This window comes from Saccopteryx bilineata, chromosome 1 (assembly GCF_036850765.1).
Source record: "Saccopteryx bilineata isolate mSacBil1 chromosome 1, mSacBil1_pri_phased_curated, whole genome shotgun sequence".
Classification (NCBI taxonomy): domain Eukaryota; kingdom Metazoa; phylum Chordata; class Mammalia; order Chiroptera; family Emballonuridae; genus Saccopteryx; species Saccopteryx bilineata.
In genome coordinates this window covers 282,251,401-282,274,702 of record NC_089490.1, presented here as the reverse complement: position 1 = coordinate 282,274,702, position 23,302 = coordinate 282,251,401, and the positions used below count along the sequence as shown (strand labels likewise).

Genomic DNA, 23,302 nt, shown 5'->3' with positions numbered 1-23,302 from the left:
AATGGAAGGACACTGCATGTTCAACTGCTGAGTCTTTGGAAATAGTGCTCCCTCAGCATTTTATGCTCATTCAGTGAAGCTGAATGATTTAAGCAAAAGTGCCTCCAAAAGGACTGCTCTTCTCTCATGTAATCTAAGTATTCGCATCAATAAAAAGAATGGAACAGGAGCCAACTCCACCACTAATACCGACTCTACATCACAGAAGGAGGTGCCTGACAGACACATTAGACAGCAAGCTGGTCTTCAACGACCCTGTGGGCTGAGGCAAGTGTAGTCTCTAAGTTTTAGTTACACTACACTTTTAAGAGCTAGGATCTCGTAACACTGGCAGAAATCAGAATCATTTCTTTTACATTTGTTGAGAAAACAGAAATGCAAGTTTTTAAAAGCCCACTAGAAAACAACGCAATATCAGCAAAACAACACTAATTAAGACAGCTGGTATGCAATCTGCAGGTCCTGGATAAGACACACCTAGTGTACAGGTGTCCCAATGCCTGCCACCCCTATCCAAACAGCTGGGTCAGGTTCCTCCACCCTGATCCAGTGTGACCCAGTCTGTGGACAGGATGTGTATGTCTGGGTGGAGATGTCTGCGAAATTCCTCGCCTCCAGCAAATACTACCATTAAATACCATTTAAATTACAAAACCATGTTAACCAGTCTTTTTTTTTTTTTCCTGAAGCTGGAAACGGGGAGAGACAGTCAGACAGACTCCCGCATGCACCCGACCGGGATCCACCTGGCACGCCCACCAGAGGCGATGCTCTGCCCACCAGGGGGCGATGCTCTGCCCCTCAGGGGCGTCGCTCTGCCGCGACCAGAGCCACTCTAGCACCTGGGGCAGAGGCCAAGGAGCCATCCCCAGCGCCCGGGCCATCTTTGCTCCAATGGAGCCTTGGCTGCGGGAGGGGAAGAGAGAGACAGAGACGAAGGAGGGGGGGTGTGGAGAAGCAAATGGGCGCTTCTCCTATGTGCCCTGGCCGGGAATCGAACCCAGGTCCCCCGCACGCCAGGCCGACGCTCTACCGCTGAGCCAACTGGCCAGGGCCAACCAGTCTTGATTCTATACACTGTAAAGAGGAGAGAAGGGGGTTTAAAACCTACTGTAGAGGTGCAATACATAGCTGTGCTTCTGTATGACCCCCTCGCCACTAGCGTAACAGTTCACGTTATCACAAAGTAAAACACTTCTCATGAGAGGGAATATGGAAGAACAGCTAAGCGTAAGGGCTCTGGCTCAGACTGCTGGAGTTCAAATCCTGACTTAGCGTGCCCTATGGTGTGACCATGGGCAAGTCACTGGCCTGCATGCATGTGCATGGTATAATGGGCATGGGAATAATGCCTGCCTCCCAGGCTGCCAGGGAGATTCGAGGACGTGCTCAGAGTGAAGAAATACGTAAATGTTAGTTAGCCACTACTATTAGTTTTGTTCTTGTAAGGAAAAATCTCCTAATGATAAGCATCATGAAGTTTTAAAAGCCTTCTTTCACTAATTTTTAAAATGTATCCAGGTTCCTACGGATTTACTCAAACTATGTCACTTAGTCTGGTCAACGTAACACCATCCCACATTTCAATCTTTTTCCACCTAAAAATAGGACAGCATGAGGAAAAGGTGCTGAATGAGTCTGCTGGGTTCAATAGAAATCACTTCCCCTTGGTTCCGGGGGAAGTCATGAGTATCTGTGGGCAAAGCCTTTTCCTTTCCTCTTGGTCTTTTTTTTTTTTTTTTTTTTTTAAAAAGAACTAGCCTACTCCCTCAACATCCTGGACATTTCAACACATGTGCATGGTGGAATGTGTCGCCCCCCTGGTGGGTGTGGAACCAGTGTAGGGTCGCAGCTGTGCAGGAGACCACAGGCACTGGCCCTGCAATTGGTGGATGAAGAGAGAAAACTGAGGGAGGAATGAGGATACATCTAAATCTATGATGTTAAAATGCCCAAAGGTTCTTTGCTCCTTTAGAATTTTTCCATCTGGTCCAATAGAATTACTGTCATTCAATTCGGAGGAAATAAGTTTCATAGAAAAGGTCTTTTCTAATGTCAATTGGAGATGAGCTGATGCATTCCTAACGCAATAGGATTTAGGCAAAGTCTGTATGTGAGCTCTGAAAATGGTACATATGACTCCTAAAATTGTGCATGCTGTTAACTTACAATAAAAATAAATCTTTGCTCGACAGCAAGAGAGGCGGTACACTCTATCAAAGTTCTCAGCGCACAGATTCTACTCATTAAGAGAAGCATGGCCCACACTGCCTCAGGCTCCTCAGGCAGCCGGAGTTAGGCAATACTGCCCCCTGGAGGCTCTCTGAGCTGTGGCCAGGAGCATTCCAAGACACAAACCCTGAACCCAGACCACAAGTGGATGTAGGTGTGTACACACCTGATTCATGAACCAGGACTCACAGGGGAGATTGGGTAAGGGAGACAAAAAGGGGCTCTGGGGAGAAAACTCCTGCGATAAAGACATGGCAGAGCCTGGTCCTGGACCTAGTGTCCAGCTGAGCCTGACCCAGCTGCACCCTTCCTACAAACTCTTGTGCTAGATGTAACTCAAGGAGGGACCTCGCTCTGCTGGGAGAGAAACCCTGAAAAAGCCCCTTCCTCTCTAACTGGAGAGGGGAGGCCCCACCAGAGAGGGCTCTGAGAGGAACTCACCACAGTGGCGTCACAGGAAAGGACTGAGCTTTGAGCTGATTCAGTGAGTGGTAGGGTCAGAGCCCGAGATCTGGGGATTGCTCTAGGGGCAACCTCCCTCAGATGCAGTCTGTACACGAGTTGCAAGCCTGCTCACAGCATACCAGAAGTGGGTCCTGATTCCCTGTGTGACCTTGGGAAATCCTTGGAGCTCTCTAAGATCAGTTTTGTCATCTGTGAAATGGGATCATATTATCATATGTTTTCCCTAGCTGGCAAAGCTATAAGCACTTTTATAAACAGAAGTACTGCCACTGGCACCTTACTAAGATGATGTGTGAGCAGTCAGGTGGCATGGGAAGTACAAAAGCCGCAGCTTCCAGGAGGAGCTGCAAGCAGGAGCGGAAGTAGGTGGTTTCAATGGCAATTCGCAGGTGGAATTTCACACGGCACCCATTATAAACATACAACAGGATCCAGTTTCAGGTATGAGAAGCAGACAATCAAAGGGGAACTGTTCCAGCCACGAGCAGCACAGCACTTCTCCAGCCAGAAACAACCGATTGCTCTTTTGGGCAATGCCTGTTGCCCTGATTATAGAAGTACCTGGTTCTTCTTGGTGCATTACACATCTCGTTATTCTTGGATGAGTGATAAAAGATCCAATATAATGGAAGGTAATTTATAAAGGATGTAGGGGCAGGGCAACTCAAAGTCAGATCATGAAATAATACCAGTGCAAATATGTGTAAGGGGAGAAACCTGGAGCATGTCAGGGCAGCCCACACATTAAGAAGGGACATCGGATGAGTGAGCTTCACAGCACCAAAGGGCGGAGGCAGCAGACGTGTGAGCAAGGACAAGGTGAGGCCCGTGTTATGGCTGACAGACAGATCAAGGGCAGTGCTGGCACCTCAACACCCAGAGATTTACAGGAAGTTTAATATGCTAAAAACAGAGATTTTTAAGAGAAATTGGGGGAGAGGTTTAAATTCCCCAACATCCCTGAAGGATAAGACTCTCTAAAATGTCAAGTTTTGGAAAAGTTCCTCCCCTCCCCAGATCATTTTTGAAAGCAACCACTGTCTCTGTGAAATAGTCAGCAGTTGGTCAAAGTGTAATTCCTCTTTAACCACCTGGGGACGGGTCCCTTCTGCAGCCTGCCCTCCCTTCCCCAGGGCTAACCCTTTACTCCTGAACTCCCAGCATGGCCTCATCAGAGCTCTGTGGACACCAGCTCATTCTCCTCTGAACTAGCTCCCCTTTCAAAGTGGAGGCTGGAGAACTGAAGACAACCTCCCCGCCCCCTTTATGATCCTGTGCTTTTACTCATTATAGCTAATACGTTACTTTGGGGCGTGACGTTACTGTGGACAACCAACCAACACATGTAAGATTATTTTTGGTTTAATGCTTGTATGGCCCTTACTCTGTAACCTGCCTAAGTTAGTGTTTCTGATGCAGAACAGACTTACATTAAAATCTACAAATGAAATTTCTGAGATGGATTTTGACTTACTTCTGAGATCTCTGGGGTCCTATTCTATTATCTGACATATCAGATAGACGCTGGTCTAGACTTTGATAAGCTTGCCTTCCATGCAAATCCATCACTTACAGACTTTCTGCATAGGGACAGAGATCTACAGTGACAATGGACATGTCCTCCAGCCAACATCTGCTGACATCATCCATTAGCCAACCCCTGTCTTGACAGTCTCACGTGCAAGGGTTTTCATGCAGCCGTGGCTAGTTCTGCTACAGCAACCCAAGACTAACCTTACTTTGTGGCAATTTGCCCATTTTCAAGAAAAACACATCTCAACAAAACAAAGGCCAGGGTTCTTGACTTCAGATGAATGATCTCTCCAGATGTTACATACGAAGCAAAAGTTCTGAATAGGTTAGTGGCATCAGATTATCAGGTTGAAGACACGATGACTATACAGGCTGCTCCCTGATACAAGCTGACAGCAGGACTTAAAATCTGTTGGGCCTGGGGTTCAGCTGAGATGACTGGTCTACCATCTCCCATTACCACCTTCTTTGTGGGTCTGGACTGGAGATGACTTCCTTATTCACATACTGGGCATGAGTAATATCTTGCTATCACAAACAATTCTTTCCGGCATCTTCTACTTGGAGATCAGCATGGAGGATAAGTACAGTCTTGCTCTTGTGTTAACTGACAGCCGTGGTTGATTCTTTTTTACAGCCACTCAGCAGTGGAGTTCTAATGTGGCTGTACTAACAGACGACCCATATTTTTCTGTCTTGCCTATAAATTAAAATGTCAAAGGTCTGGTCAAATGCTCACTAACCCCACTACCTGCCCTTTATCAAACCAGAAACACAGTAAAGAATGAAATAAAGTTAACATGCTACGACCTGTTTAACTTCCTTCCTCCTTTACTGGCTGTTTATAAACTGTCTTTTACTCTGCCTAGGATTACTTCACCCTGAGTAACATGAGAAATCTACCTTCTTGAAAAAGTATGTGTACATTTACAGACTTCTGGCATCTCTTCCTTTCCCTGCAGTTCCTGAGAGAACAACAGACCAAGTTGTGATCTAATACCAAGTTCTTTCACTATCCGGGGATCTAATTTGTCTTGACAGACAGATTTGAACTCATTTAGAAGAAGTAAGTCCTTTTTTATAAAACCATCACCGGTTGTGGTCCTTAGCTTTTCCTAACCCAGTTTAACTACCTTCTCTACTTTCTACTTGTCCCTATCAACAGCACTGGTCCCAAGCAGAAAGCCTAACCATTCCTTGATCTTGTGGTTCTGAATTTTGGTTGGGAGACTGGGTGAAAAAAGTGAAGGGGTTAAGCAAAGAAAAAATAACTTATGGAGAGAACAGTGTGGGGATCGGAGGGAAAGGGGGTTGAAAGAGGTGAAGGAAGGTAGAGGGGGATAGGTGGTATGGACGGAGACTTGACATGGGTGGTGAACACAGAGTACAGTGTACAGACGATGTACTGTAGAACGGTACACCTGACATATGTATCATTTTATTAATAAATGTCACCCCAATCAATTCAATAAAAATATTTTTAAAAGGAAGAAATAACAAAATCAAGCAAACAAAAAGGCCTCATCAGTCTCCACTGCTAAGCCTCACTCATATGGAACTTGAAAGCTTTCCTGACACACTCCTAACTACTCTGACGGTGACCAGTCTTTCTAGCACATAGTGGATAAGAGTAACAATAACCAGTAACAATATGTGTCAGAAACACGGGTGGATACTTGACTACTTCTCTCAATTAATCAGAGATCACACTTAGTTTGTGAAGCTGAGTATCAAACTGAGAAAGTAGTAAGATTATCAAAATACCCTCTATAAAAAGAAGTCTAACAAGTAAATGAGACTACATATCCACCCACTGTTTAGCTGGGCATTTTAAGACCTATATCATTGCATTTCCTAACCTTCTGCTAAACTGCTTCACCCTTCTGTTACATTAATTGAGACCAATCTACAAACAGCTAATTAAAGCAGACATTGGCAACTCTCCATTTAGAGGTGACTCTTTGGCAAGAAATCATAAAATGCAGAATCAGTGCCCAGTTATATATTTCCAATCCCTGTATAATACTGAGGTAAAAATAAATATAATACAGTATGTCATAAACCCATCTAATAATTGCCTACTAAGTGACTCTTACTGTGTCAGGTATGTTACAGTCCTCTACAATTTTCTGCACTAACTGTTCACTGAGATAAAAATTTCCTCTATCTGAAAATATGGGGCCAATATTAAAAAATAGAAAATTCATAAATTTAAACAAGTTTTAAGTTTGTTTATAGAAAAAAAATTACTATTTTACATGAATTAAACTATTCCGATGAAAGGACTTCCCTTTCAGAGAATAACATCCCTCTTTTCCCACTGACCAACACAAATGTTTTACATAGATTGATTTAGTGGGGGGAAAAAATCATTCATTTTTTTTTACAGCTTTGGCCAGGAGCAGAAATGTTTGGTGATATGTACAGAATAACCTGTGCCAACAGGAATGGAGCAGTGAGTGGAGGTTCTTTGTAATGGCCCACTGTGTGCTGGGGACTAAGCTGGACTTAGCCATTCATCTCCCAGAACGGCTCTGACTTTGGACCATAAGAAAAGGGTTGGCCCTGGCCAGCTGGCTCAGTGGTAGAACGTCAGCCTGGTGTGGGGAAGTCCTGGGTTCGATTGCCGGCCAGGGCACACAGCAGAAGTGCCCATCTGCTTCTCCACCCCTCCCCCTCTCCTTCCTCTTTATCTCTCTTTTCCTCCCCCACAGCCAAGGCTCCACTGGAGCAAAGTTGGCCTGGGCACTGAGGATGGCTCCATGGCCTCTGCCTCAGGCACTAGAATGGCTCTGGCTGCAACGGAGCAACGCCATAGAGGGGCCGAGCACTGCCCCATGGTGGGCGTGCTGGGTGGATCCCAGTCGGGCACATGCAGGAGTCTGTCTCTCTGCCTCCCTGTTTCTAACTTTGTAAAAATACAAAAAAAAAAAAAAGAAAGAAAGAAAGAAAGAAAGAAAGAAAGAAAGAAAGAAAGAAAGAAAGAAAAAGGGTCAGGTTGAGGTGCTCCCTCTGAGAAAGGGCACCATAAGCAGGAGAAGCAGTTCTTGTTGATCAAAGGTGAGTGAGGAAGACAGGAGATTATACCTAGGTATCTTAACATTTAAATCTATATCATTTAGTTTACATTGAGTAAAGTGACAAGGGGGGTGTTGAGGAAGGATAAAAATGGCACCTACAACAAGATAAGCACTGTGGTAAATGTTTTACATCTGTACTTTCACCGAGTTGTACCACATCCCTTAGAGATGTCATTATTCTCATTCTGGGACTGAGAAAGCTGAGGCAACGCAGAGCAACTTGCTCCTGAGCCCCAGGCCACTCAGCCAGAAAGTAAAGGGAAAATGTATGCTATAGTAAACTTTTATTTTAATAAAGATTATATTTTTATAGGAAAAAAGCATCCATGATTAAATCTTTTTTTTAATATTCCCATCAATGGGAAGCCCACCTATTATTGTTATTTAAATAACAGATACTATAGTCCATGTGAATACCAAGTGCTACACCAGTAGGCAGCAACTGATTGCTCAAAGTCATATCAAAGGTCCCCACATGCAAAGGCTGATTTAGACCCTCAGTTTCCTCTAGCTTTCTCTAGATTGAGGCCATTTAATTGCTCATCAACATCGATAAATAAATTAAGGGAATAAAATATTTAAGAGTGCATTTTAAGAGTTCAGCTAAGGAAATTAACGTTAAACATAAATTACTGCAATTTGACCATACAAAGCAAATATCCTAAAATATTATACATTGGTTTTTACTGACAAATTTATCAAAGCAATCTTGGACTTCTGAGATGCAAAAGCTAGAGGTCACCCGTGCATTGCTGATGGGAATGCAAAATGGTACCTCCATTCTAGAAAACAGTTTGGCAATTTCATTTAGAACAACGTGCACTTTATATAAAGGCCCAGTGATTGCGCTCTAGAGCCCTTATCCCAGAGAAATGAAAAATCAGTTTATGCAAAAGCCTGTACACAAATGTCCATAGCTTATCTTTTTCTAACAGCAAAAAAATCCAAAAAATAACCCAACTGACCTTCAATGGGTAAGTGGTAATGCAAATCGTGGTACAGCTATACCATGAAATGCCATGTGGCAATAAAGAAAAAGAACCACTGTGTAATACACACAACACCAGGGCTGGAGCTCACAGGAATTATGCTAAGTACAAGAGGCTAGTCTCAAAAAAGTTACACATTGTGTGATGCCATTTGTATACATTGTTTGAAATAACAAAATTAAAGGGACAGAGAACAACAGCTTATTGGTTGCCAAGGGTCAGAGATGCAGTAGGGGCCGGCACGGAGACAGGAGGCAGCCAAGGAAGCAATGGAACAAATCTGCATGATTCTATACGCTGAAAGTGGTGGTTACAGGCACCTACACGTGATGAAACTGCATCAAACTACACGCACACGCACACGCACACACGCACGCACGCACACCCGGGGAGACTGGAATCATCTGTGGAGTGCAGCCCCTCCCCTATTCTGAGAGTACACTGTGGTTGTGCAGGGTATGACCACTGCGGGAGGCTGGGAGAAGGGTGCATGGACTTCCTTGTCCAATTCTTTTTTCCCCAATGTCCTGTGAACCTATGATTATTTCAAATGAAAAGTTTTTTCATAAAAAAAAGCTGGAGAATAATGTTTAAAGGTATCATATACATCTTTAGAGGCATACATGTGAGGTAGAAATAGAAAATGGAAACGAGCAAATAATTTTAAGACGATTACAGACAGTTACATCATCAGCAAAACTACTGCAAGACAGGCAAAATGAAGGCTGGAGAGCTGAGAACCAAACTGTAGAGTGCTCTGCATGGGAGACACATCAGAACTGGAGGAATGATGTTCGAGAGGCTGGGGACACTCAGGGAACTAATCATAGGTAGGCACTGGCTATGATTATAAGAATCCATTAGAGGGCAGCTGGTTCACAAGATAGATAATGGTGGATGGATGGATGGATGGATGGATGGATGGATGGATGGATAAATTGATAGGTTGATAGAGAGATAGAGCATCAGAAGCACTATGTGTACACCTTTGTCAATTTTCCTAAATTAGGTTAACCCCAAGATGCCCTACTGGTTTGCCAGCTCCACAAGGGAAAGAAGGGAAAAGAACTTGGGGCCCTTTTAGCATGCTGGCTGAGAAAGCCCTGGGTGTTTCAGCACGCTTCTGGAGCGCACCAGGTGAGGTGGGGAGAAGCAGCAGCTCCCAGTGCTCTGCACCCCAAGAAGCAATGAGAGCTCCCGCTTCCTAGGAACCCTCCTCCCACTGCAGTGCGAGGTCCAGGGAGAGTGAGCCCTGGCATAACGAAGGAAGTTTGCATGCTTAAGTGTCAGGCATAAAAATGAAGGCAAGCTGGTATGTTAGACAAAAACAGGTGGCTGGGTGGCCTTTATTTTTGACTTCTGAATAAAATGAAAAGTTCTTTTCCCAGGCATTATCCCAAACAAAAACTTGTCCCAGTTCAGAGGATGAGTTTGCAAGAGCAGAACCAAAAGGCTTCTTTACTTAAACCCAGCAAGAATCACAGCCTGATTCAAACGAGAATGGTCTCTCCTGGGAAACCATGGCTCCTGGGAATTAAGTGAACAAAAACCAACTCAGGGCCACCAAAGCCATTCCGGAAATAAATTCCAGCAGAGAGCTCAACGTGACCACCTGGTTGCCTCAAATAACCCACAAATTTTAAAGGTAATTTTTAATTAAACTCAGGACCCAATTTTGAGAAGGAAGTTGAATGAGTCCAAATGGATGAAAATAATTATGCTTTTGCTATACTTGAAAATGGAAATATGCCCTTCTATCATTAAATCTCAGAATATATGCTAATAATAGACACCATTATTTTATACATTATTCTACAAGTCACTGAGTATCTAATAAGTCTTGCAGGGAGGCTAACTGGTGGGAACAAACTCAAGTGAGACACAGTTTTGGTCTTCAAATAACAGCTACCAAGAGAACAACGAATGACTAAAATAAGTGACATACACCAAAGCAGAAATACCGTATGTTTTCTCCTGTTGTTCACTTGTGTATCACCTCCGTGAACATTACAGCTGGCTTAGGAGACACTCTGGAATGAACCAGTGAAAGAGTGAATGAATGAGCAGTAGAAAAAGCATCCAAAAGGAAAGGGGGACAGGTGATAAGAGACTAATAATGGGGTTACAGTAATCAGACTTGATGTGAATAAAATGAAACAAGAGATTGAGGCAAAGAACAAATACAGGAAAATAGAGTTCTCCTAAAATAAAATCCAAATTTATATTAGACTAATCAACAGTTCTTTTAAATACTATTTTAAAATCACTTTTTGAAAAGGTGGAGTAACAGTCTTCTTCTTCTAAAAAGAGGTGAAGCATCTCGTGAATTCATTTCAGAGGAAAAAAGGAGAGAAAGAGAAAGGGGTCCCAGAATGCTTCCAAAGCCGGTTGTAAGGGTAAGATCCAGGCTGACACCTCCATCAACCACCTTTTAAATGCTACCGTACAGTACAAAATATTTGCCATCTCCATGAAAATATCTCCTCTCCTCTCTCCCCCTGGACACCAGTATTAGGTATCCTGGCCTCTGGGGGCAGGAGAGTCTGGAGTCCAGGTCTCAGCATGCTGAATCTAAGTGCTTGGCCTGCAACAAGACTTACAGGTCCCTGCCTCCTTCCAGGTGCAATTCTTAAAAAGAATTCCTGAGTTAATAACACTGAGCAGACATCACCAAAGCCAATATGGCCTTAATTAATGCTGATGTCTTAGTATCAGCTTTGGTACATTTAGTATTCTGTGAAATTCATTGTTATTAGTATCTGAAAGTAGTTACACAGTCTGATAAAATCAGAAGGCAACCGTGACTTTCGCCACATGACAGGCTAACATACCCAGAGGAAACCCACAGCTCTGACCACATGGGCAGGGCATCTATTTAGGACAAAATGGGTGCCTGCTGCCTCTCTCCAAGTTAAGGGGTGTCCTTCAGCTCGCCTCCTCATCCACACCTCTCCCCAGGCAGCCAGCCCTCACGGGCCCACTCCCGACAGACACAAGGCTTCCACTGGCCCCAGCAGGGAGTGCATGTGCCCGTGCGACCAGGACAGCCTGCAGGAAGTCTGGCTCCAGCCTCGTCCACGGTGACCCGCTCAGGGGGATCAGGCTGCGATTGCCATTGGCTGCCTCCACTCTGCTCTCTCACATCACCACCGAGCCACATGCCTTATAGCGCGTTCAAAGCCCCACGCGGTCCCCAGTTCCCGCTCCATCTCCCGGTGTCGTACCTCTTTCACGTGGGTGTGAAAGGACACTGACATGTCCAGCAGGATCTTTCGTTGCTCGACACGCCGAACAAAGTCTTGTATCCGGTCTTCGAGCTGATGGGCAGCCTGATAAATCTCCTCGGGGTCACATTCCCCTGTCTGAGCCAGCTGCTCTGCGGCCTCTAGCAACTTGTCCGCATTGGTGTACGTGTTCTGTGCGAGAGAAGAGGCAGAGACATACAAGGTGAACACAACACACACCAGCCAGGCTCAGAGCGTAACACTGCAAGTGAGTCCGCCTGTGCTGCTCCTGATCATTTCAGTAAATCAAGCAGAAAACAAATGATGGAAAAGCTGATTTCAGGAGCTTACTACGTCTCTATCAGCAGCCTTTTCCATGACTGCCTCAGATTGTTAAACCTCGAACCTCATGACCAGCCCTTCCGTCCCCAGCAGTGAGGGGGTATCTGTAGGCAATTGCTGGCTGTGCCCTGACTCACCCGGGAGGCTGAGCTTTGTGCTCTGCACAGCCAGAAGACAGCATGAGCCACAGTACCTGCTTCACTTTTTCTCCCAGTTTTGTGGCGGAGTGGAGAGTTCCAGTTTGTGCCTTTCACTATTACAGAACTTCATGATCGTTCCAAGTGCAAGTGAGAAGGTTAACTTACACACGAGCACGAGCTGCTGTCCCTTTCCACCTGTTTCTGCTTACTTCTAATCCTGTGCCTATCTTTTTTTCTCCTTAAACATACACTTTTTTTTGGAAAAAAGGAAATAAGAATAACTATAGTGGCTATAGAGTAGCCAGAGTTTAAAGGAGTTGGATGTTAAGATAAACAAGTATCTAACACACTCTGAAAATTACTTCTGTTTTAATTCTTACTAATGCAGAAGCTGCAAATGGGATCCTCAAATAAACAGGTAAGCCAGAGCCCAGACCCCACTAAAGTCTCAGTGAGAAGCTCGATGATGGGGGGTGAGGAGAGGGCAGGGCAGGTGGAGGACTTCTGAGAAGTCCCAGGAACCTTGTGGTCCTCCCACCCCGAAAAACAGGCTGAGCCCTCATCCTTCTCCTCCAGTATTTTGGTCCTGAGGCCCAGCAAGGTCGGCGACTCGTCAGTGAGGTTGGGTGGTACCCTGAGTGTGGGTGGGTGTCCCTGTGGGGAGTCGAAGCCTGTTGGGGACAGCAGCCCCCCTGTTGTGGACAGCCTCCCAGCGGGGAGACCGCTAAGTTCCAGGGGCACTAATCTACTAAGCCGATACACTGAGGGCAACGAGAGGCAGGCTTCTCACTTCAGAGGACATAGTTACAAACCAGACAAGGAGAACACGTGAGTGAACTGCATGGCGCTGGATTAGAACTGGAGGTATCGTTGTGAATAAGGTGGAGAAATAGCTGACTCCAGGGGTGGACTGGGACAAAGTACAACATGACCCTAAAACACTCCTGGGCCAGAAGTAAGGAGATGCTCAAATGTGGACCGGTCAGGACACAGACGTCAGCTTGAGGAGGCTCCTGCTGGCCAAGTCAGGGACAGTGAGGGTAAACAGTAACAGTGACAGAGTGTAATCCACAGAAATAAATAAACTTAGATGAGGAACAGGAAACTATAGAATTTCAAAGGGGCTCCCCACAAAGTACTTACTAATCACAGAGGGGAAAGACGCACTTTGCAGTGGAGAAGTCAGGCAGACACACCACCTGAACCCAGGGATCAAAATGAACCAGATGTTGCAGGATGGTCGAAAACCGTGTGCCACCTGATGGGGTGGCCTGACAAGGACACAGCTGCCCTCCGTGGTGCCCCTGACGAAGATATAAAATAACCAGAGTCTAACCCTGAGGAAACGTCAGACAAACCCAAAGGGAGGAACGTTTTCCAAAATAATGGGATTAAAATCATCTAAAGTGTCAGGTCACAAAAGCCAAGGGAAAAGGAAGACTGCTCCAGGCAAGGACCTCAGAGACCTGACCACTAAAGGCCTTGGGGATTCTACACTGGGTCCATCAGCTGTGAAGGACCTCGTGGGCTCTGGGGGCTAGAAGGTCACCAGGTATCCGTGTTAATGTCCTGATTTTGGTGGTGGAATTGTGGTCATCCAGCAGGATGTCCTTCTGTACAGGAAATACTCAAGTAAAATGGTTCATGGGAAAGTAAGTTCTTTGTGCTTTACTTCTAATTTTCCTACAAGTTAAAAAATGGTATAAGGTGACCTCCATAGTGACACTGATGCACAGGTACAGAGCAAGTGCAGCCAGAGCGTCAGGGTGTGCGGGACAGCCCACCCTGTGTAAGCAGCAGTGGGGAGGCAGTGCCAACAGAGTCTACAGGGATCATCAAGGCCGGCTAAGTGTCAGCCTCCTCTTGTCATCACCATCCCGTGTGTCACGGTAACCAACACTTACTCTGAATCGGATATGAGTGCCACCCTTGCACCGGGCTGTTCAATCCCAACTACAGCCCTTTTACAGGTAAGGAAACTGGGGCCTGGAAGGCAGTCACCAGGCTCGGGGGACAAGGCTGGCAGGTCATGGAAATCATGACCGCGGAGCCTGAGCTTATCCTACCACAAAATTCAGCACCTGCGTCTCCCCAACATGGTGTTTCCTGTAAGCCTGTGCACACACTGCTGCGAGGCAGGGCTCACTGTCATCCTCTCCCTGTCAACCTGAGAAACCCTTTTCGGGGGTCTTTTCATTTTACTATCCAAAATCCTATGGGAATGCTCTGCACTGATAACAAGGGATCTCTCAGAATTCTTTAGAAAATGGAAGAGCTGTCAATCTCGTAAAATTTACTAATTATGGTCAGACTTGAAAACCTGTGTTCATTTTACATGTTCTTTGGAATCAAATTATTTGAAATAATTTAATAAGCACAGCCAGTTCCCAATCTTACTGCAGAACTTTTAAAAGCTCTGTATTATATTTAGAAGCTAAGTTGTAATAATTCCTACATAAAGCAGAAACATCAAAACTGCTCGTTTCAAAAGATCTTTGTTAATAACAAGCCTGTTTTATAAATGCCCACCCTCTGTCCTGTGCCGTGCTTTCTGGTCCTCCGCATACCTTCAGTGCAGTCTGGCAATCTGCCAATGACAACTGTGACAAGAAGCCTTCCTTGTAGATTACCAAGCCACCTCCGAGATGCAGAGTGACGGATGGAAACTCTCACGTCAGAGGCTTGAGTTCCAAGTTCCAGTACCAGTTGTGTCACTGACTGTGGCTCTAAGCCTCAGGCTAGAGAGAATGGATCTCCCCACCTTACAGATGAATGGAGGAGGAGTTAATCTATGAATGAGGATTAGACTAATGTGGTAATGATGAGGGACAGGATGACCACTATAAACAACAATGAGAATAATGACAAAAACTGTGGGAGCCAACAGGAACCTAAGGAGCCATGACAGCTACATGGCATGTGGGGTCCTGGAGGGATTCTGGGGGGAAACTAAGGAAATCTGAACAAAGTATGGACTTTCGTTTATAACTATAGACCAATACTGGTTCATTAATTGTAACAAATACATCATACTAAGAAAGATGGTAGTAATAAGAAAAACTGGAAGCAGGGCATAGCAACTCTATCATCATCATTTTTCTGTAAATCTAAAACTTGTCTAAACAAGCTTATTTGAAAATGTGTGTGTGTACACCTAGTCCTTCTCTCCTGAGAGTCCAGCACTCTGGGCCACTTGGTGTGGCCTCTGGACACAGAATAAGCTCTCCTAGTGATGGTCAGCTATTCATATCAAGGGATCCTGCTCAGAGGCTCTGCATCCACGCTGCCCACAAAGGCTCTCCAATTACCAGCTGCTGTAGGGCGGTGACTTTCCAGGGATGATGGCTGGACTGAGCTCCACGCTGCCTCCTTCAGGGCCTCACCAGGAGCCACACTCTGCTCCCCTGGGAGGAGCCACAGCTCAGAGAGCATCACGCTTTAGAGAGCATCACGCTTTATGCTGCGCACACACAGTTTTTAAGAGCTGAATCCATTTTTTTTTTATTGATTGTCGCTACCACTGTGAAGTCGCTTACCTATTCTGGTGAAAGCGCCTTCCAAAAGCTAAACATTACATTCCTGGAAGCTCTCCATCTCTCTGCTAGCAGGGGAACACATCTGGAACAATCATATCCCACAGGAACAGCACATTGTCAGACGACCCGGGACACTAACAGCACTTGTTTAGTCCCACTTCTCATTTTACACTTGAAGAAATGAGCCCGCACAAAGGGCTCAACGGCCTGCTCTGGGCACACAGCAGTGGGAACGCTAGAGTCCAGGTCAGCACGCGGGCTCTCTGAAGCCCAAGGCCTCACCATCACACGAGCAGAACCTACCCTCAGTGCTTTTGCCAAGAGATTTCCATGAGTTAATAAATACACCGGCTGTAAATGCTAACTTGGCAGCCTTTACTCTGTGCCTGATAACAGCCTGGGACGTGGACACTATTTCATTCCCACTTCACAAGTGAGGAAACTGCAGCACAGAGAGGTCAAGTAATCCACCCAAGTTCATCAGTGCAGCTGGGGCTGTTCAAACAACACATGCCTAGACCAGGGTTCCTCTTATAAGGGGAAACTGAGTCACTTACATTTAGATTTAAAGAGAGGAGGGGTGTCAGGTAAGAAAGCTCACTTGAGTCTAAAGAAAAGTGACTTCTGCACTGTCTCCCCTGCTGTCCTGTCCCTGGGGCGGCTCTCCAGGTTTGGTCCCTGTGGATGACAATCAACGCCCTGGAGGGTTACAGGAGATAATTAAGGGTGAGGCCAGGCTGGGGGCCCAAGTGGTTTCCTCTTTTCTTGAGAAATAAATTAAAATTGCGTAATTGCTAGGAGTAAAGAAACAGGGAGCCTTTCTAAAGCGAATCAGACTCTCTTCTACCAAAATCCTTGGGAGTCAAGCCCCAAGGTGGCCACAGGCTATAGTAAGAACCTGGTGGAAAAGGTAAGATTTCTTGATCTTAGAAAAAACAGGACAGGAGAAAAGCAGAAGCACTTCCAGGCCTGGATTTAAACCATGCCAAAAATGCAGAAGTTCTGTAGGTCCGCCAGCTGACTGCAACCTCCTCCTACAAAGGCTCGGCAAGCTCAGCAGCGACCAGGGACTCAGAGAATAGGCCTGCTTATCTTCTGAAAATCTAGAATGAAAGGTAAGATTTCTTGCTTTCTAAATCCCACACTTCTTTATCCTGGAGGACAAGATAATTACACGGCACATATAAAATGCTGTTGACAGAAATGGCTTCATGGAGAATGACTTTCTGAAAGGTTATGTCTTTGGAAGGTAATTTGAATCCAAGGAACAAGCAGAGCGGAGACACAGCGGTGGAAGCCCTTGCAGCCAGGCGGCTATGGGAAGATGCTATACCAGAGGTTTACTGATCGGTCACAGCAGAGGACGCTGTGCTTGCCACATCAGTGTCCTCCTTGAACCAGAGTTATCTGGGTTTTACTGGCTTTTGTATTTATAGCTTTTTCCATCTAAAAGGGAACCTTAAAGTGGACACCTATTTAGAAGATGACTATCAAAGAGCATCTACCTTTCTGCCAGTCATTTGCAAATAGCTCCCCATGGAAAACATTTTAAATTCCTTTTCTAAAGCTCCTGCATGAAAATCCAACATGGCTGCGTATGCCACCCTCTGTGAAGGCATCAGCATGTATTCAGTCAATAGGATACATCTACTCACGATCACTGCACCAAATAAAGAAAGAATGGCTCTTCATCTTCAGATTAGTGCGGGAGGTCCTTGGCCCTAACAAACTGCATGCAAAAATGACACAAGTACTTCCCCCTGCAGTTACAGCTGCACTGGGAACAAAACGTGACCGGGCCCTGCAGGGAGGGCCTGCGCCCTGCAGAAGGTACATGGGCCATACAGCTCGCTTCCACCCAGCAAAGACGAAGGTCCTTCTGGGTTCCTCCTTCCCAGAACACTACAATAGTTCTATATAGTAAATCTATATTTAGTACATTTTAAAGGAATTCAATCATAAGACTTTTCACCACTTCCTCTCTGAACCTGTTATGTTATCTCATCATGCCACAACTCATTACTTTGAAGGAGCTGTCTATAAAATATTAAATAACTTGCTAATTCAAGATCTCTAAACTAAAAACACTTTAGAATGCATTTTACAAAGGATCTTTCAAAACATAATCAAAAGAAACAAACTAACCAACTTTAAACTTAACTATGAAAGAACACTTCTCCCTAAACACAAAATTTGCTCCATCTTTGTGAGCATGTTTCAGAAATGAAATAGGATCCTTATTAAGCACTAAAGTGCATGCTTCCACTTTTACGGTGCCTCCAAAGGCTATCCTGTCAAAAAATACATAAATCTAAGATATGAACTTAGATCTCTGCCATAATCCTTTGTTTTATAATTTGTTTTGACGAAAAGCAGTTAAAGATACGGAAGACAGAGAAGGAAAGTTGGGGAAGGTAGTAATTCACGTCAGAGGGCCCCATTCCCCCATGTGCTTAGAGCAAGACTGATACCACTGTGTTGTTTGGGAGGAGCTACAGAGCTGCCAATGAATGAAAAGCTACAAACACATGTGTAACGTTAGTTCTGAGGCCACTGTGTGTCTAGACCCAATCTACTGCACTCGGTCTCAATAAAGCCCGTCTCCTCATGGAGCTACCTTACAGCCAACATCTCTTCTGGCTTAAAGCACTATCCCCCCTCCCTCCTACTCACACCCCATCCTTATTAAGCAAGGTGGAGGGGCTAGAGAGAAGTCCACCTTTTTTTTTTTTCAGGTCTTACGGTCCCCTCCCCACCTTATTACATTTATATCTAAGGCTATTTCCTATTATAGAGGGCAGTCCCTCCACCTGCATGGCCCGAGGGGGTACTATGAGGCACAGCAACCCCCTAGGACCAGACTGATGTGGTTCAGGGGCATTTTCTGTGATGCACACACTGGAGTGGCTAGATTCTAGAGCTCCACCAGTGACTACGTGGGGCCTATCTCACAACAGGAGGTTGCCATGCTTGTGAATGGAAAGGATTCGAGATTTTCACTATGAAGCAAATGGAGGGAAGGTATATTAACAGCTGGATCAACTGCAATAGATTTCTAAAATTTTTTTGGTTTATTAATTGATTTTAGAGAGATGAGAGAGAAGGGGAGGAGAGAAACAATGATTTGTTATTGGACTTATTTATGCATTCCTTGGTTGATTCTTGTATGTGCCCTGACTGGGGATCAAACCTGCGACCTTGGTGATCAGGACGATGCTCTGACCAACTGAGCTACCAGGCCAGGGCTTGGGATGGACTTTTGCATGTCTGCAGTGGGCAGCGTTCATCACTGTGTGCCACTGTGCACTGGACGGCTGATGACGGTGGGCCACGAGCAGGTAGAGGCAAGTGGCAGAGCACACTTTTGAAACCAACTGGCCTCTAAAAAACAGAGCAGTATCGAGTGACATTCTTCAAGAGGGGTGGGGGGGTCTATAAATATTTAGTGCCAGAAATAAAAGAACTAAGAGCAGGAGAAGTTGAGGATGCTGAAAAAGAGGCCGGCCGAAAGGCCAGGTCCTGGCAGTGCAGTGGGAAGAACAGAGAGGGAAAGAATGCTGGGAGGTGTGACAGTGAGAAAATACAGGGCCGGCCAGTGTGGGTGGAGAGCCCGGAGCCCGGACCTGACGGGTCTGCAAAGGAGAGGAGAGGCTGGGCACCTGCACAGGGCTCCCCCACAGCCCACACTCCAGCCTTGAGGCCACGTGGCCATGCTGCGCAACAGTCCCACCTGTTGTCCCCAAGGCCTGTCTCTCACACCAAGCTGAATTTCATTGACTTGTGGGTCTTGACTTAACCAGCCAAAACTACCAGGGAAAGCCCTCTACAGGGGGCCATGTCTATTCAGGAGGCTGCGGTCTATCTACCCACCCCTTCCGCGCCAGCCCCCAGTGCCTGGCAGAATTCCTGACACATGGCGGGTGATTTGAAAACCAGTGGCAGAGAAAGCAGGCACAGATGTTTGCAAAGTGAACAAAAAGTATTAATATTTAAGGTTCCTTTTCATATACAGCTCAGATTTAGGCTTGAGCCATTCCAGTTTGAGGAAAAGAGGGTCAGGTACCCCCAGAATTCCAGGGGCAATGAGCAGAGATGACAGGGAAGGACTGAAAGTCAGAGGGGGTGGAGGGAGGAGCAGGTGAGCACCTGCTTTTCTCCAAACCGGCAGTAAGAAGCAGACCATGCTCAGGGCTCCACCTTGGCCTGCCCCAGAAACCCTAAGGCAGAAATGTTTCCTACAAATAAAGAGTTCCCACTCTTGCTGCCCCCCGAGAACCTGTGTTGAGAGCCTTGATAATCATCTTAGACCTCATGAAGTAAGGTTACCAGGAAAACACAGGGCAAGATTAGCCATGAAAGAGATTTCCCTAACTTAGTTGGGAAGGAAGCACAGGAACTGGACGGAGAGGAGTCGGTGGGGTGCTGCACACACACAAGGATGTTCAGTAGACCTTCGTCCTGCACATCTGAGAAAGCGCTCAGGAAGTGGGGAAAAAGGCCGGGGACTGCGGTGCGCGGGGCCGGTCCTCCATCTCCAGAACCTGGTGATTGGCAGTCCTATCTCTGAGGTTCTTTGGTGCCTGAACTCTTCACTCATATGATCCAAATTTCACACCCTTCCTAAACCACATTGGCTACAGTAGTAGCTTATCTTATGGAGAAAATGAAAGGGAGATAAGAACACATTTTCCACATACTTTTTGTAGAAGAGGAAAGCAGACATTTTCCAGCAAGTGTAGGAAGGGAGACTGTATGTACTGTAGATAAGAAAACCCCAAAGACGCATCCATCTGTGACGAGGCTGCTGAACCCAATACTTACTTGTAAGAAGCAGAAAGGTTGGGATTCTTGTTTTTACTTTACATATGAAGTTATGTAAAGAGGGTAATAATCTAAAGGCATTTTCACTGAAGGGGACTTAAGTGCAATTTGTTTTGTTATCCCATAATTCTAGCCCATCTCTAAGTCCTTGAGAAAGGGAATATATGACTGAACCCTTTGTCACGTAAAATCTACCAACTCAGCAGCCAGGATTTACTGCTGTTTATTTTCGTTTTCTAGATTTTGAGACTATAGTGTTAGGTGTATATTGACACTCTTCTTTTCATAATGAATGGCCCTCTTTATTTCTAATAATGATTTCATGCTTTTAAGTGTATTTGCTTAATATTCCTATACTAGCTTTTTATTCATTATTGTTATATTTGCCTGGTAGATATTTTCTAATAGTTTATATATTTTAAAACTTCCTTTACATAAAGCATGATTTTTAAATAGTATTCAATCAGATAAATCTTTGTTATTTAACAAGAATAATCTATTTTGTGTTTACTGTAATTATTGATACTTATAGACAAATTATAACATCTTAGTTTGTGATTTCTATTACGATTTTTTTTAACAGAGACAGAGAGAGAGTCAGAGGGATACATAGGGACAGACAGACAGGAATGGAGAGAGATGAGAAGCATCAATCATTAGTTTTTCATTGAGACACCTTAGTTGTTCATTGATTACTTTCTCATATATGTGCCTTGACCGTGGGGCTACAGCAGACCGAGTAACCCCTTGCTCAAGCCAGCGACCCTGGGTCCTAGCTGGTGAGATATGCTCAAACCAGATGAGCCTGCGTTCAAGCTGGCAACTTTGGGGTCTCGAACCTGGGTCCTCCACATCCCAGTCCGACTCTCTATCCATTGTGCCACCGCCTGGTCAGGCTCTATCATGATTTTTGTTGTTCTCATTTCTTTTGCTTCCACCAGATTGATTTGGTGAATTTTTACTTATCCAATTATCTGTATTTCTTTTCCCTTTATAATTATTTGGAAGTGATCTCTTTTCCTAGACTTATACTGGTCATTCAAAAATGCTAACGAACACACCTGAATTTGCACATCTAAGATAAACCATGCCTCCTGCCATCCTCCTCAGAACACCATTTCCCGTGTTGAAGTGGTCTGCTGCTTTAGTAACTACCCCCCAAATTCGCTGCTCTTTTGTTTAAATGGTCAATCCACTGAAATTTACAAACGTATTTACCAGCATCTGCACTCATTATTGATCCCAGTCCTTTCTTCTCATGTCTACTTCCTTTCTAGGAATCCATTCTTCAGATAAGAAAGTTAATCTTAGAAACACTAAGATTTGCCAAAGTCACACAGCTAGTGAGCATTACAGCCAACCCTTGAATTCCACAAATCCCATTTTTTTTTTTTTTTTTTGCTTTTTTTTTTTTTTTTTTTTTTTTTTTGCATTTTTCTGAAGCTGGAAACAGGGAGAGACAGTCAGACAGACTCCCGCATGCGCCCGACCGGGATCCACCCGGCACGCCCACCAGGGGCGATGCTCTGCCCACCAGGGGGCGATGCTCTGCCCATCCTGGGCGTCGCCATGTTGCGACCAGAGCCACTCTAGCGCCTGAGGCAGAGGCCACAGAGCCATCCCCAGCGCCCGGGCCATCTTTGCTCCAATGGAGCTTTGGCTGCGGGAGGGGAAGAGAGAGACAGAGAGGAAGGCGCGGCGGAGGGGTGGAGAAGCAAATGGGCGCTTCTCCTGTGTGCCCTGGCCGGGAATCGAACCCGGGTCCTCCGCACGCTAGGCTGACGCTCTACCGCTGAGCCAACCGGCCAGGGCAAATCCCATGTTCTGAACACACCCCAGCCTCTGCCTCTTGTTTGCTAAGCACACATTTAAAAGAAATGGGAAAAGGACAGAAAATGCCTTCCCGACACTACAGAAATGCAAGAACTGTTATTCTCCAGTTAAACTGAAATTCCATAAACTAATCAACAGACATTGGTACAATAAATATGGCAAAAACATCCAAGATGTTTTTCTGTTTCAAGAATATCACATTTTTCAAACTGACTAAATCATCATTTTGCTTCCACAACGTCAGGGTCACTCTGAAATCTGAGCGTCTTCTTTGAGTCACCTTCAAACACATCTAGCCAAGGCTAACTCACCTCAGATGTGGTTAACACAGTCATTCAAAACCAAGCACAAAGGTATTTATGGGATAAAACAGGGAGAGTTATTGTTTTACCTGTGCTACTTCTTCAAAATCTTCATGACGTTTCTGCAAAGCTCTGGCCCGATGAAGAGATTTCCCCACACCTGTGTGTTTGCTCAGAAATGCTTCCCCATGGTTCTCAATCCAGTCCAGCACCTGCAGTGAACACAAGTACACATGCCATAAAAATAACGTCCTGCCTTGTTCGAGGTTTAGGCATATCTACTGAAGATATATGTCCATTATCAAAACTCTAAAAACAGCAAAGGAGGAAAGAAATGGAAGCAATTATATACTAATCTGACACACTTTGAGAATGATATCTTCTATCAGCTTTCCACCACAATTTTAATCAACTCTTACTTTAAATGTGTAAATCTATGTATAAATGTTATGTGCAATGATGATTAATTTAAACCTCACTTCATTTTATGCATGATAGAGCCACCAAAACTGACTGCATGTGATGGTATTTATCAAGCCACACAGGGCCAGTTTAACATTTTATAAGGCTCAAAGCTTCGCAACTGAGGCAATTCAAGTTTAACTACAGAGTTAATGTTTTCCTATCTCTTCTTTAGTAGAAGACTTGAAATATGTCAGTAAAACCTACGAAGATAAACCACTTAAATGCCTCTGTCCTGGTCTTTGAGGATAATTTATTCTATAAACTAAGCTGTTGTGATAGCTAAACCTTCCAAGGATTTAATTACTTCAGTTGCTGCTGAAATCCACTACACCACCGGGAT

The 23,302-nt window shown here is 45.0% G+C and overlaps 1 protein-coding gene across 10 annotated transcripts in view; it reads right to left on the bottom strand.

Annotated features, from left to right (window-relative positions):
• Positions 1-23,302, bottom strand: part of TRIO (trio Rho guanine nucleotide exchange factor) — a 351,333-nt gene that overhangs the window by 143,409 nt on the left and 184,622 nt on the right. For all 10 annotated transcript variants that reach the window (XM_066243866.1, XM_066243876.1, XM_066243803.1 and 7 more), the window contains 2 exons: positions 22,587-22,709; positions 11,524-11,715 (listed from right to left, as the gene is read on the bottom strand). In XM_066243866.1, coding sequence (XP_066099963.1) covers positions 11,524-11,715; positions 22,587-22,709 — 315 coding nt within the window. The remainder of the gene's footprint in view (positions 1-11,523; positions 11,716-22,586; positions 22,710-23,302) is intronic.